At 37.7% G+C, this 13891-nt stretch overlaps 3 protein-coding genes across 9 annotated transcripts in view; all 3 read right to left on the bottom strand.

Moving 5' to 3' along the window:
• Nucleotides 1-414: 414 nt before the first annotated feature.
• LOC127903650 (uncharacterized) lies at nucleotides 415-3368 on the bottom strand. Its single transcript, XM_052443981.1, has 4 exons — nucleotides 3070-3368; nucleotides 2653-3000; nucleotides 1887-2542; nucleotides 415-1376 (listed from the first exon to the last, which is right to left on the bottom strand). The coding sequence occupies exons 1-4, from the start codon at nucleotides 3366-3368 to the stop codon at nucleotides 415-417; spliced, it is 2265 nt and encodes a 754-aa protein (XP_052299941.1).
• An 809-nt stretch (nucleotides 3369-4177) lies between these two features.
• LOC107175807 (probable disease resistance protein At1g58390) overlaps nucleotides 4178-13891 on the bottom strand; it is a 168666-nt gene continuing 158952 nt past the window's right edge. For 4 of the 5 annotated variants that reach the window (XM_052439257.1, XM_052439265.1, XM_052439275.1 and 1 more), the window contains 2 exons: nucleotides 4893-7130; nucleotides 4178-4573 (listed from right to left, as the gene is read on the bottom strand). In XM_052439257.1, the coding sequence (XP_052295217.1) occupies nucleotides 4914-7130 (2217 nt within the window). In that variant the 3' untranslated portion in view covers nucleotides 4178-4573; nucleotides 4893-4913. Of the gene's footprint in view, nucleotides 4574-4892; nucleotides 7425-7503; nucleotides 7772-13891 lie in introns of those variants that run through there. The other variant, XM_052439252.1, reaches the window with a different exon arrangement.
• Nucleotides 9116-11600, bottom strand: LOC102611799 (PRA1 family protein H). Of its 3 annotated transcripts, XM_006464728.4 has the most exons (4): nucleotides 11117-11597; nucleotides 10459-10595; nucleotides 9636-9707; nucleotides 9116-9552 (listed from the first exon to the last, which is right to left on the bottom strand). In XM_006464728.4, the coding sequence occupies exons 1-4, from the start codon at nucleotides 11530-11532 to the stop codon at nucleotides 9488-9490; spliced, it is 690 nt and encodes a 229-aa protein (XP_006464791.1). In that variant the 5' UTR covers nucleotides 11533-11597; the 3' UTR covers nucleotides 9116-9487. The 3 variants fall into 3 exon arrangements, with proteins under 3 accessions (XP_006464791.1, XP_024951437.1, XP_052295246.1); XM_025095669.2 differs by lacking the exon at nucleotides 9636-9707 and having other exon boundaries at nucleotides 11117-11600; XM_052439286.1 differs by lacking the exon at nucleotides 9116-9552 and having other exon boundaries at nucleotides 9649-9796; nucleotides 11117-11600.

The raw sequence follows: 13891 nt of genomic DNA, 5'->3' as shown, positions 1-13891 counted from the left end.
ATCAGTAAGTTTCCACATTTTCCGAGCTGCTTTGCATGCGAACAGAGCATGGAAGACATTCTCCCCTTTGCTGCCAAATCTTGGACACCAGGGATCTTGCACTATTTTCCTCTTCCATAAGTTCTCAGTAGTTGGCAACAAATTCTGAGCTGCTCTCCACATGAAGATTTTCATCTTTGCTGGGATTTCAAGCTTCCATATCACATTCCACTCAGTTAGTCTGGAATTTGAAGTGCTTGGCCAGTTTGGAAACTTGAGGTGGAAGGCTATTTGATAACCACTCTTAACAGAGTATATGCCTTGCTTGTCATAAGCCCACAAAAGTTCATCAGGTTCAAGGCATTTCAGGAGGGGAATCTGCATTATTTTTTCCATATCCTCAGGCATAAAATGTTGTCTAATCATGCTTTCATTCTATTTGTGCTCTTCATTGATCAAGCAAGAAACTGAAGCTCCATCAAGAAGGGTTGGTTGAGATAAAACCTTAAAAGTCACAGGTCTAGGAATCCAATTGGTATTGTAAATTTGCACACTCTCCCCATCTCCAATTCTCCATCTTAAGCCTCTGTGCATTACCTGTCTTCCCCATAGAATACTCCTCCAAATGAAAGAGGGTTTATATCCCAGCTTAGCCTTTAGAAAGTCAGAATGCTTATAGTATCTTGCTTGCAAGACTTTTGCCAGCAGTGAATTTGGGAATTGAAGAATCCTCCAACTTTGCTTTGCCACCAATGCTTGGTTAAAGCATGACAGGTCTTTGAAACCCATTACTCCTTCTCCTTTTGTACTGCACATTCTTTTCCATCTTACCCAATGGATATGCCTTTGATCTCTTTTCGAGCCCCACCAGAAACCTGCAATCGCTTGCTGAATGTCTGCACATAAGCCCAATGGAAGCTTGAAAATGCTCATAGCATATGCAGGGACAGCCTGAGCCACGGCTTTAATCAACACTTCCTTTCCCCTACTTGAAAAAAGCTTGCTGTTCCAATTTGATATCTTACTAAGAACTCTTAGCTTGATATCATTGAAAAAATTTATCTTTTTTCTTTCCACCATAGATGGCAAACCCAAATACTTTTCATGCCTCGAAACCACATGGAGCTGAAAAATATTCTTTATTGTTTCCTTTTGACCAGCTGAGGTGTTCCCACTGAAAAACATTGAAGACTTCTCGAAGTTAAAAATCTGCCCCGAAGCTGCCGCATAACGGTCGAAGATAGCCTTGAGATTGGTGCAATCCTCTGTAGTAGCTTTGGTAAAAATAAGACTATTGTCCGCAAAGAGGAGATGCGTAATCGATAAGTCTTTACTAAATTTCAGCCCATGGATTAATTGTTGAGATTCAGCTTGCAACAACAAATTAGAGAACACTTCTGCACACAAAATGAACAAGTACAGGGACAGCGGACACCCTTGCCTCAGCCCTCTTTGAGGGTGGATCAAGCCTTTTGCGACACCATTTATCAACACAGAGAATGATTATGTTGTGATGCACCTCATGGTTAAATCAACCCATTTTTCAGAAAAGCCTAATCTTCTCAAGGTGCTTTCTAAGAACCTTAATTCTACCCTATCATAAGCCTTGCTTATATCCAGCTTTAGGGCGACTAAACCGCCTTTTTTGCTTTTGCTTGATCTGATTTTATGGAGACATTCGTAGCCTATGATGATATTATCAGTAATAAGCCTATTAGGGACAAAAGCACTCTGAGTTGGAGCTATGATGAGCTACAATATTTGTTTAAGCCTATTAGCTATGGTTTTAGTTACAATTCTGTAAATAACATTGCATAAACTAATAGGCCTGTATTCAGTCACTTTTCTAGGCTTTTTAACTTTTGGGATTAGGGCAATAAGAGTATGATTCAAAGGAGCGATACTACCTCCGTCGTTGAGAATGTGCATGCATGTTGTCAACACTCTTTTGCCCACTGATTTCCAATGCTTCTGAAAAAATGCTGCCGGGAGTCCATCTGGGCCTAGTGCCTTTGTTGGGCACATATGAAAAAGAACAGCTGAAATTTCATCTTCTGAGAATGGCTGGTCTAGGATCTCATTCATCTCCTCTGTTATTTTAATTGGAATCCCCTGTAGTGCGGCTTCAACTTGGGCTTGGGTGGGATGTGTTGATGTGAACAAATTTGCGAAGTAATCACAAAAAATCCTTTCTACATCCTCTGCTTCCTCTGTCCACTTATCTTCATCCTCCAAAATTCCCCAAATCTTGTTCTTCTTTTTTCCTACAGAAGCCTTTGCATGAAAAAATTTTGTATTTCGATCCCCTTCTTTAAGCCAATCTGCTCTAGACCTCTGCTTCCAGTAGATTTCTTCCTCTGTCAGGATGACATCAATCTGTTTCTCAATGCTCTTGATTCTGGCCCCATTTACATACTGAAGATGATTTTTCTTTATTATCTTCAACTCTTCAATGAGCATGTCAACTTGTTTCTTCCTATCTCCCAACTCGTTTCTACTCCATAGCTTCAGCTGCGCTAGGGATTCTTTTGCTGCTTTGTGAAAAGTCTGAATAGCATTGTCTCTGCACCAACTTCTTTGATCCAGCCACTCCCATTTCACTATTTCTTTGCATTTTTCATACGAGCTCCATAAATCCTCATAATGGACACGAGGGGTGGGTTTTTTTTTTACCTAATACCTCTTCTTTTCTCCTCAACATTCATAAGAATAGGATTATGGTCTAATGTCCAAGTAACTAAAGTCTCCGCTGCTGTTTCTTGAAAGAAATTACCCCAGCTTCTGTTGCACAAAAAACAGTATAGTCTTTCTTCAATCAAATGAGGTCCATATCGCTGATTGGACCACGTGAAGTGCTGCCCTTTCCATCCCAAATCCACCAAATCACATTCTCTCATCGCTTCCTTAAATTCGAACATCATTTTCACGTCTCTATCATTTCCTCCCAACTTCTCAAAAGGCATCAAAATCTCATTGAAATCCCCAAAACACAGCCAAGGTAGGGAAGAAAGAGTAGCTAACCTTTTCATTAAAGTCCACGTATGATGTTTTTGCCCTGTCTCTGGATGGCCATAGATTCCTGTACATTACCAATAACTTCCATTTTCTGTATGCACCACTGTATCGATATGGTGCTTGCTATATGACTTCACTTCCACAATCACATCTTTGTCCCACATCATTGCTAGACCTCCCCCTAAACCATTTCTCCCCACTTCAAAACAGTTTTCGTAACCCAAATCGAAGCATCTCTTCTGCATTTGCTTAGGCTTCAGCTTTGTTTCACACAGAAATAAAATCTGAGGCCTATATGATTGGAGAATTTTCTTGGCTTCACGGAACGTCGGGTCATTCCCCAAACCCCTGACGTTCCAGCTTATGATTTTCATGGTTGTCGGCGGGACTGATAAACAGCCTTCGCCGATATTTCTTCCGCATTTTCCACTGCCATATCATCACTTCCAGCATTTTGCTCTTCTTCTCCCTCCCACCTGAGCATCTGTTTTGCTTTGGGTGAGATAATTAGTGACACAAGTGTCAGGCTATCTACTTTTTTTTTTTTTTCCGGGCTTGCCCAATTCACTTCGCTGGCCAATCTCTTCATAGCTGTAGGCACTTTTTTTAACTCCAACCCCTGCTCTCATTCAAAATATATTCATGCAAACTGAACAACGACACTTCAAACTCACATTAACCTTATTTCAAAATAACTCTGAATTATTTATTAAGAGTAAACACGTGAGGCATATTCGATTAAATTTAATTAAATTTAATAGAATTATTTTGACCAATCAATTTATTGAACCATTAGAGGGACACATCAGTAGTCACAAAAATGCCCCTCTAAATGGCAATTCTTGTAGTCATTTCGCTGCCGCTCTTCATTCCAGTCCCAAGCACACGGCCCAAACTTCAACTTTCTCCGGGAAGGCAATGAAGCGTGGCTCAGTCTCAGTAATATGTCCCTCATATTCCATTGAATGAGCCAAAGGAGGAATACTTCGATAGTTAGTAGCAACTAGCAATCATATTGGAGGAATTTTCTGTATCAGATAAAGAAAGAGCAGCAGAGAACAAAGCTGTTAATCAATCAACACATGTAAAGCAGTATTAGTATTTCTGCCTTATTGTAGTGCCTAAGCGGGTATTAGGATTTCTCCACAAGAACGTTTACTAAGATATTCAGCCAAGTGTGAAGTTCATCAATAATCAATCTTTTCTCGAAATAAACGAAACATATTGAGTGCCAGACTTGCCCAGCCTCTGAAACAGGATTTCAGAGCAAGCAACAGAACAAAAGACAGAAAACACATTCAACTCAACCCAAACACTAGAAAGCATCACAAATATTATTTATTTTTTGTACACAATTAACGAACCGAGGCTGAAGCACAAATCAATGAACTCTCAACTGAAAAATCCGAAACGAAACTTCTTATTTATGAATAGACAGCGGAAACAAAGAAACCAAAAAAAAGTCCACCACCGTAGGATCAGGATTTATTTGTGTAGACAGCAGAAGTGACGACGGAAAGGATTCTGGTTGAAATTGAAGCTCGCACTGCAGTCATGATGTTTTCTGCTCTGATTTCACCTACACAAGTCATTTAAGAAATTGTGAAAAATAAGAAATTTAAATTACATTTTTTTTTCTTAACTACTAAAACAAATGAACACCGATGTCTGCTAGGTTCATGGTTGAATATGGAAGAGTACATAAGTCTCCACTGTTGCTAAAGAGGGCTTGATGATTGGGGTGAGCATCGGAAACTCTAAAGGGTACTTAATGTTGAGACAAATTAGAAGAAAACACTTTGTATAACCATTTTTATATTGAAGAGAAGGGAAAAAAAGTACATGAAATTGGATAAATAATTAAAAGTTGAAGAAATTGGTTAAAACCAGAAACATACATCAAATTCAACGGGGGCTAATCAAATTCCGTAAGGATATAGTTGAATGCCGCACTGTTCCTTATCCTCAAATTCCCGTAGCTTTTGTCTCAGCTCTGGCTGAGGCCACCAGCAATCGAACTTGTTTAAGCTCTTTATGTACCAGAGCTGTTCAGGCATCTTTTTCAAGTAAGCACAAGGGTTGATAATCAAGCATTCTAGTTTTGGCATGGCTGCATTCCCCATAGTCCACTCCTCTAGCCATAGCATTGATTTCAGGTGCAACACCTTGAGGTTCGGAAAACCATAAGAGCCACAAGTCAGCTTTCTACCTGAATACGAGTTTTGCTTCAGTTTGAGCACTTGAAGAAGCGGCAGCTTTTCTAGTGTCGGCATGGGATCATCCATTAGGTCAGTATTAGAAAAACTCAAGTGGGTTAGACTATGAGGAAATAGGTATTCAGCAAGGACGATTTTGGAGAGCCGTGGCATCTTGCTTTCATTCGCCAGCTTCAATGACTCGAGACAGCTCAATCTGCAGAGACTTTTGGACAACAAAGATTGATTATAACTTAAATCTCCCCGTATTCGGAGATTTCGAAGATTAGGTAGTCTGCCCAATATATCTTCAGTACAGCAGCAAGGATGCAAGGCTGAAATGAAATTGAGATTTTCCAGAGAGCCACAGAATTTTCCTGGATGCGCAGGAAGTGTGATTGAGCCAAAATTTAGATGCCTGAGTTTGTTCATCTTCCAAAATTCATCTGCTGTATGATCTATATAGCTAAAGGGCATGTCTAGGGTGTAGAGGTTCAGAAGATTGCTTAACAATGATGAAGGCAGGCTGTTGAGGGAAGGGATATTCAACTTCAAATATCTCAAAAGAAATAAATTTTCAATTCCGGATGGATACTGGATGAGAACAAGAGATCCCAAGTCCAATACTCTGAGAAGTTTGAACATTCCACAAAATTTCTCCCAATCTATAGGGTCAAGGTGGCGGGTTTCTGGAGAGCAGCACAACAAAGAATGCAGTTGCGAGTCATAATCATCTAAGCAAGCAAAATCACCCTCTCTTTCAACAGCGTTTAACCGTTTGGCTTTTTTTGGTGATTTACCTTTTGGATCCATGAAAGGGGAACAGATGAATTCCACCATATAAGGAACTGTGTGCAGCACGGGACGCCAACGACCAGGAATAGAGCATGTGTTGATAGTGCCTCCGGCTTTTCTCTTCTTTGCTTCAACAAAGCCTTCCTTGATAAGTTGTTCCAAGTAACTCTCAGCAGTTGCCTCACTATTGTCTGGAATGAAACCTTCAGCTATCCACAACTGATATAACTGCCTGGTGGATATCTCTTGGTGTGCGGGAAACACAGATAAGTAGATAAAACAAGGTTTCAAGCAAAAAGGTAACATTAAACATTTGATGTACCGAAGCCCAAGGGGTGTCTCCACTGCTTCCCGTATATTTTCTTCTAATGAGATGCTTCCATGATATAAGATGAGGAAAGGCCGTCCTTTATATGTAGCTCTCAATGGTCCTCCAGTGGGCACTAAATCAAGCCGCATGTTCTCTCCGTCTTCGAACTGAAATGAGATGATGATCCTAATGTCAGTGAGTGTTATTAATACTCTACTTCCATTCTGATTATCCGGAAGTATTTCTTGAATAACATCCCACATATCAATGCTCCATACATCATCAATCACAATCAAATACCGCTTGGTCATCAGATATTCATGAAGAATAATTTTTTTCATTTCATAATTTTTATCCATTATTTCACTCAACCTAGATGAAGGCATCAGAAACTTAATAACGATATCTAATATTTGGTCAGCATCATATTCATTGCTGTAAGGTTCTGTAATCCAAGCGTGACAATCAAAATAATGCTTCACATAACTGCTGTTGTAAGCCTCTCCGGCGAAAGCCGTCTTGTCCAACCCAATGCTATCAAGTATGGCCACCACTGAAAGCTGAGGTGGTCCCTCAATCAATAGATCTAACAACTCCTCCATTCTATCATCTAGACCCACCGTGTCCCTACTTTTAGAAGATGAAGATATACCGGCTTCAGCTTTAGAAGTTTTGATGAGATCAATGATTTTGGAATCCATGTGCTTAAGTTGTTGCATCCGTTGCTTAATATCAGTGATTCTGCTTTGGAGTCCTTGCAGGGCATCAAAAATGTCCTTGCTGCAGCTGCTTTGAGTCTTCTGTTGAGTGATGCTGTTGATGAATGTGTCAATCACCTTCTCAGATTCATACGTAAACCAATTGATTTCGTCCATAACGGTCGCCAGATCTGGGTCATGACTTTCCTCCTCCGCCATTTTTTCGAACAGAAGGAGGGAGATATCATCTTCAAATTCGCTCAGCCAAGAAGTAACGATTTCAACCTCCGCATGAAGGTTCTGAATAGGTTGTTTTGCAGCATCAGGCAACGTGACTTCTTCACCAGCTAACACCCTTCTCAGCCTCTCTGAAAATAGTCTGAAGTTGATGTGCATATCTCCTCCTCTCTCAGATTCACCCTGAAATCAGTCCTGTAGCATGCAAAGAAATAATTAAAAGAAAAACATGCTTTAAAGCTCTCAATTCAAACATTAGTGCTGGCTCCCATACCTCCCTTCTCTTAGCTAGCTCTCCAGTCAAAGAGTTGAATCAAGATCGTTGACTCTCAGATTATAACAGATCAAGGAAGAATCTTACAATAATCTCGTCTCCCATATGATCAAGACCAATTTGTTTTATACATCCACTTTTAAGAAAGGAAGGGTAAAAACAATTCCACTGGGACTATAAAAGCTTGTCTGAAAAGAAAAGAACGGAGCAAGCACAAGAGCGTTATCAATTATTTAATAATTAATAACTAAGCCGTGGAAAAATGCAAAATCATGTCAGGTGTTACTTGTTAAATTTATTGCGAGACTTCCATGTATCTATATCACAAATAAAATTTGTATCCCAGGGTTATAAATGTAAAATTACTCAAATAAATATGCATTCTTAATCATGTGTGATGCTGTCTTATTTCTGAGAAAGTACTAAATCGTTTGTAAAATTTTATAGTTAATATATGTTCAATTTTCTTTTTAGCATTCTTTTTTAAGAAATGAAAAATGATAAAGAATTCTAACAACGGGTGACAAAAATAATAATAAATTGTGCAATGTTACAATGTTAATTGAAAAATAGTTATAATTTTTTATTTAACATTATAAATAAAATCTATAGTTGTTTTCTCACTACTGTATCATTTTTTAATTCAAATATCAGTATTATATGAGCTCTCACCTTTTAGAAAGTATTATATCATAAGACACTATTTATAATTATTTTCATTTGAGCCCTTAGTGTTAAAAATATAACAATCCATCAATGAAATCAATGATAATGGAATTCTAAGTAGGAATGGCAGAAAAATCAAGTCAAGCTAGAGCATGTTTTCTAAGTATTCTGGCTGGTCTTGGGCTCCGGCTAAAAAGTTCGAACTCAGCTCGAAAGCCAACATTGTATAGTAGGAATCTAGGACCAATCACATGGAGATGATTTGTAAATTTTTGTACACAATTTTAGTATGCATATCAGAAGAGAGGCAGCAATCTTAGTTAATACTTTTATTTGACATATGATGTAAGAAACGGAACAAAGATTGTAACGCCACAAATTTTGCAATTCAGCATCCAAAATATCACTAGAACTTGCAAGACAAGCTTTAATCTCTTCAACAAAGGTCGAATTGCGGGCAGGAACACAAACGCAGAGATGGGTATCAAGATCGCATTCGAAACGACTGACAGGGATTGTCACAGTCGGCATTGCTTTTACAAGTGACTGCTTTTGATTCCGGTTGAGCATCAACTGCCGGCATGGAAATATTAAACAACACACTTGCATATATAAATGCCAAACAATTAATTAGCCTAATGCTAATAACACGCCTGCATATATAAATGCCAGCCAATTAGTTGTCATATTATAGTTAATTATGCATGCATTAAAAAGATGAGGAAAATAAGATTAAGGAACAAACATGAGGCCACCAAGAGAGTGATGAAAAATGTGGATTTAAGTTTAAGTTCCATAATGTTTATGTAAGCAAAAGTGCAAAACTGAGAGTCTGTGGATAATGATATTATTAAATTTAATATGGGTTTGGTTTGCATAGATTCATGAATTTCTCTAGACATTATATGCGCCGGGGGAGAATTTAATCCACTTGACAACTAAAAAATTCAGAAATCAAACCTCGATTTGACAAATTAGAAATTTAAAAATTAAATTTTTTTCCATATGCATGCTCTCGTTTTTCTCTCTATCACAGCGGTATAATTGGAATTATTGTTATGACAATTTGATTCTCTTTTCTTACATGTTGCAGGAGTCATGTCCTCCCGTTGAGGTGACAAAATGACTATGGATTGTGCCTGAGTGGAGTACACCACCAGTATGATTATCTCACTCCCTTTCGAGGTTTTGTTGCAGTAATTTCTCATCTTTTATAGGGTACCCTGCTCTTCATTGCTTCTGTAGAAGTCTTATGAGCTAATTGCTTCCGAATCTTTAAATTTCTTCAATGAGGAACCTTTGTTTGGAAAATTGATTTTCATCTGATCCGAGAAGGGTGCTTTGAAGCAGAGAGCTTACGAAATGCAGCATGCAAAATCATGACTACAATGCAGTAGACTAATTGTTAGCTCACTCTAAGCAAAGGCAACGTTCATAAAAGATGAAGAAGAGTTTCTAATATTTACCAACATAACCGATAGCAAGTGCACAGAATAGAGTCATCTGAACATTCAGTAGCATAAGAACAACCAATGTAGCTGCAAAGATGAGATGTAATTACTACTGTGAAGTCGACGAAAGAATTCCACTATTTATCAACAACTAGACTGTAGTATAATGGAAAGACCTGCCAAGGAAAGTTTAAAGCAAAACTCATCCAGAGAAGGCAAGAACATTAGTATAGAAGCAGAAGTGCACACATTCATATTTAGGGGTAACGAGAAATGTATCATAAATCACTTGCTCTAGCACAGTACTATTTCATGCTAATTTTCTTGCTCGTTCTATGGTTAGGACCCTTTGAGCGGAAAGAAATCAAATCACAATGCTTATTCTAGCTAGAAACTCCTGAAGTCCATGCTTGAACCCTGTGTCAATTGGTCATAGACTCCATATTCTCCCAAAAGTATGACATTTTTTTCTTCCACTGATTAATGGAACTTAAAACTGTTTTGCCACAATCTTAGTCATACAAACCCTTTCTCTTTACATTTCTTAAGGTCATCAGACCCAAACCAGAACATGTTTACTTCCTAGGAGAAATCTTAAATATCTTAATCAATACGGAACTGTGTAGTTCAGACAGCATTCCCTTGGCCAACTAGACGTAACGATTTGCAATGTCCTAGTAAGTCTATGAGTGGAACTAACAGTGCCCTTCCAATACGGAAAAACAATCGTCAAAAACCATTTTTTTACCCCATCAACCACATACAGTATAAGAGTGTAGCAGGTTATCTCAATATCGGCTGCCATTTTGATTCAAAGATGAAATATTTGAGAACTCACCACATTGTGCAATGCGAACCAGAACCTGCCTAATCACAGGATGCCGATCCCAGTTCCATTTGTCACTACAGAACTTGAAAAAATCCCAAAGTGCCAAACTTGATATCAACCCAACAAGTGCAAGTGGCATCTGGTATCTATAAGATGGAGACAGAGACAATGTCACTAGACAGATGATACACAGAAAAAAAAACTTGTAATACAACTAACACACACAATACTATGATTAAAAAAATATCTCCATCAGTTAAAAACTAAACAATGGAAAGGCGAGACTCTATGAACTAATGCCCTGAACCAGCACAAATACCAATTCTCCCGGAGTATTTTAAGTATTCATATAGTTGTTTCAAAGCACAGGAAAAAAAAAAACAACGCAAAATTGCAAACTCATAGTGTTGTTATTTATCAATTGGAACCCAGAAAAAAAAAATCTGTAACTTAATTATTCATTTAAGCGGATTGAAACCCTTACAAACACAGGTAAGCAAATCAAAATTATCGTTAAAAATCCAATCAAGGCCACATAAATCTAATCACATCCAAAAGCATCCCAAAATCTCGTTCAATATTCATACACCCACATACAAAAACCATTCAAAAATTTAATTTTTTTAAACTCAAAATAATAACTCAGGAAAGGAAACAAAATTCTTACAGAGAGCAAGCAAAGAAGAGGATGAACAAAGAAGCATAATTCCTGGCATAACGTTTAACATTCTCATGAACTCTCAACTTAAGGGTGTGTGGGGAAGATGGAAACGAGTAAGACCCAAGAGCCCCAATAAACTCACGGGTCCAAGACGGGGTGTTGGCTGAGAAATCATCAGTGGTGAGTTTAGCAAAAGGGTTGGCGGTAAGAAGAGAGATAAAGGTGTATAAATAATGTAAAAGGCTGTGAGTTATGGTCGTGGCTGTGGCTGTTTCTTTGGTGGAGGCTGTTGTGACGGCGGTGGCCGATGTCGTGGTGGCGGTGTCAAGGCTTTCGAGGTAGCCGGAGTCGCGTAGCCATGACTCGAATGCTGGGTCGGTTACGTTTAGAGATAACGGGTTGGATGCGAATACCTTCCCCATTACAAAAAGTTATCCAATTTCGGTTGAACGAGGGTCACTAAATTATCAAAATATTAATAACTAATTTGTAACAAAATTCATATGATATGATATGATGATATAGGCCTTGGTTAGTGGTTTTCTAAACAATTTATTATTATTATTATTCTCTTAATCACTCCAAGTTTAAATTTCGAAGAGGTAGGGGATAGAAATAAATTATATTAGGATTTGTCGATTTTTCAATAAAAACTTCAGTATTATATGCTTAATTGTTTTAAAGAATTTTCTTTGAGTATTGTTTTGAGTAAATAAATGTGATTAATTTAACATGCTTAAGGATTTTTAGTATTTTAAAGACCATACAAAGTATAACTTAATTTTTTAAATTTAATAGATGAGTGTGTAGAACAATAAAGTATTTAAAGTAATTATTAGAGGATAAATAGGCATATCCAATACTTTTATTTTTTTGAAAAAAAAGTAAATCTTTCATAAATCACAACACCTCAAATACAACTTGAATCTCGACTGGAATAGTTCCTAGCCACATAGAAGAAGAATTTCTTCCCAAAGCTAACTTAGCTAGAGAGTGGGCATAAGCATTACATTGACTTGTTATGTGATGAACAACTTTTTGAAAAACTTTCAACTGATTTCGGATCTCCAGAATTGTCCAAAAAATTTCTGTTTTGCTGCTCTTGGTGTTGTTTACAAGTTGAACCACCTCTAAGCAATCTGACTTAATGATCAAGGAAGTTAAATCTGCTTCTTTTGCCAACTGAAGCCCCCATTGCACAGTCTCTGCCTCAGCTAAACTGACTGGTCCCTTAAGATGAATTTGATTAATACCGGCTGCAATTATCTTTCCATTAGAATCTCTAATCACTGCTCCCACGCCTGCAATCTGATTCTTAGTATTGATGGCAACATCCACATTAATTTTGAAAATATTTTCAGGGGGAGGGAACCACTTTTGTTGTTTCTCTCCTCTGGGGTGGGCAATATGAGAAGGCTTTGTCTTTCTTACTCTTTGAAAAGCTGAGCCTTTACAACATGAGCAGGGAGGGGACTCCACTTTTGATGCATCATAGATAGTTTCTTCTCTGCAAAAACTTTGCCCAAATTTCTTAAGTCTCTTAAAGGCATCTATAAGATCTGCCTTTGCAACACTTTCCACAAAGTAGAAACTTTTCTTCTCAAAATTCTGCATCATAAAATACAAAACCAAGCAAAATCAAATGAACAACCCCAAATTTGTAAATCTGGGTAGACAAACAATAATAAACCACCACAAATCTCTAGATCTGAGTGGAAGAATACACCACCACAGATTTGAAAATATGAGTGGAAGAACAAAACCACCACAGATATGAGGATCTGAGTGGAGAAAATAAGTAAAGAAAATAAAAAAAGAAGGTTTCGCTGGAAAACCAACTCATAGAGTTGATTTTTCGGCGAAAGAAGAAGGTGAAATGTTACTGGATGTTCAGAGCCTTTTTTTTCTGGAAAGGCATATCCAATACTTTAACTTATGGTTGGTTGTTTTTTTCACTGAATTTTCTAATTTGAATTGAATCAATTACAAGTTGTGACTCGAGCTCAAGAGAGTTGAAGAGAAAGAAAAAGAAAAATGGAGTCCTTCTCTTGTCCCTTTTAAGTGAATATATTTAGGTTGGGTACCGCAGGGTAGTTTAATCTTTTCTACTGCATGGCACCTCTTTACTCAAATATCAAATGAGCTTGCTCTTCACGTGACGCCAAATTTACCAAACTTTATTTTTTTCCTTGATTGGCTCGTGTAGGACAGTCGAGGTGTCATTTGTTTTTTCACCGTTCAACTTCTTATTTATTATTCTTATACCACATGTCAGCTTTCAACTAGTCCATAAATATCCTTCAAATTTTACCTCCAAACAAATCTAATAACCTCTTGAAAACAAAAAATTAAAAATTTATTCAATCATTCAATGTTAAGGAAATTGGCCAAGTAATGGAATGCTAACAAACCAAATTAAATTTCTACATTTATTTTTTTTTCTCATGCATGCTCTACTAAAAATATTTGATGTGGTGCTAATGCTCACTGCAAAGTATATATTAGATGCTCGTGCATATACCGTAGGCTATAGCTATACAAAAACTTATACTTGCGTTCTCGAATGCACACACTTGCACGCAAAATTCTATTATTGAGAGTCGCTGCTTTCTATAACACGGCCTTTTTCTAGCCTTTCATTAGACGTGGTTTCAATTTATTTAACCATTAGAGGGACACATCAGTAGTCACAAAAATGCCCCTCTAAATGGCAATTCTTTTAATCATTTTGCTGCCGCTCTTCCTTCCAGTCCCAAGTACATAGCCCAAACTTCAATTTTC

Source organism: Citrus sinensis, chromosome 1, assembly GCF_022201045.2.
Source record: "Citrus sinensis cultivar Valencia sweet orange chromosome 1, DVS_A1.0, whole genome shotgun sequence".
Taxonomy (NCBI): Eukaryota; Viridiplantae; Streptophyta; class Magnoliopsida; order Sapindales; family Rutaceae; genus Citrus; species Citrus sinensis.
Note: the sequence above shows the minus strand (reverse complement) of the source record. Positions and strands in the feature narration are given on the sequence as shown.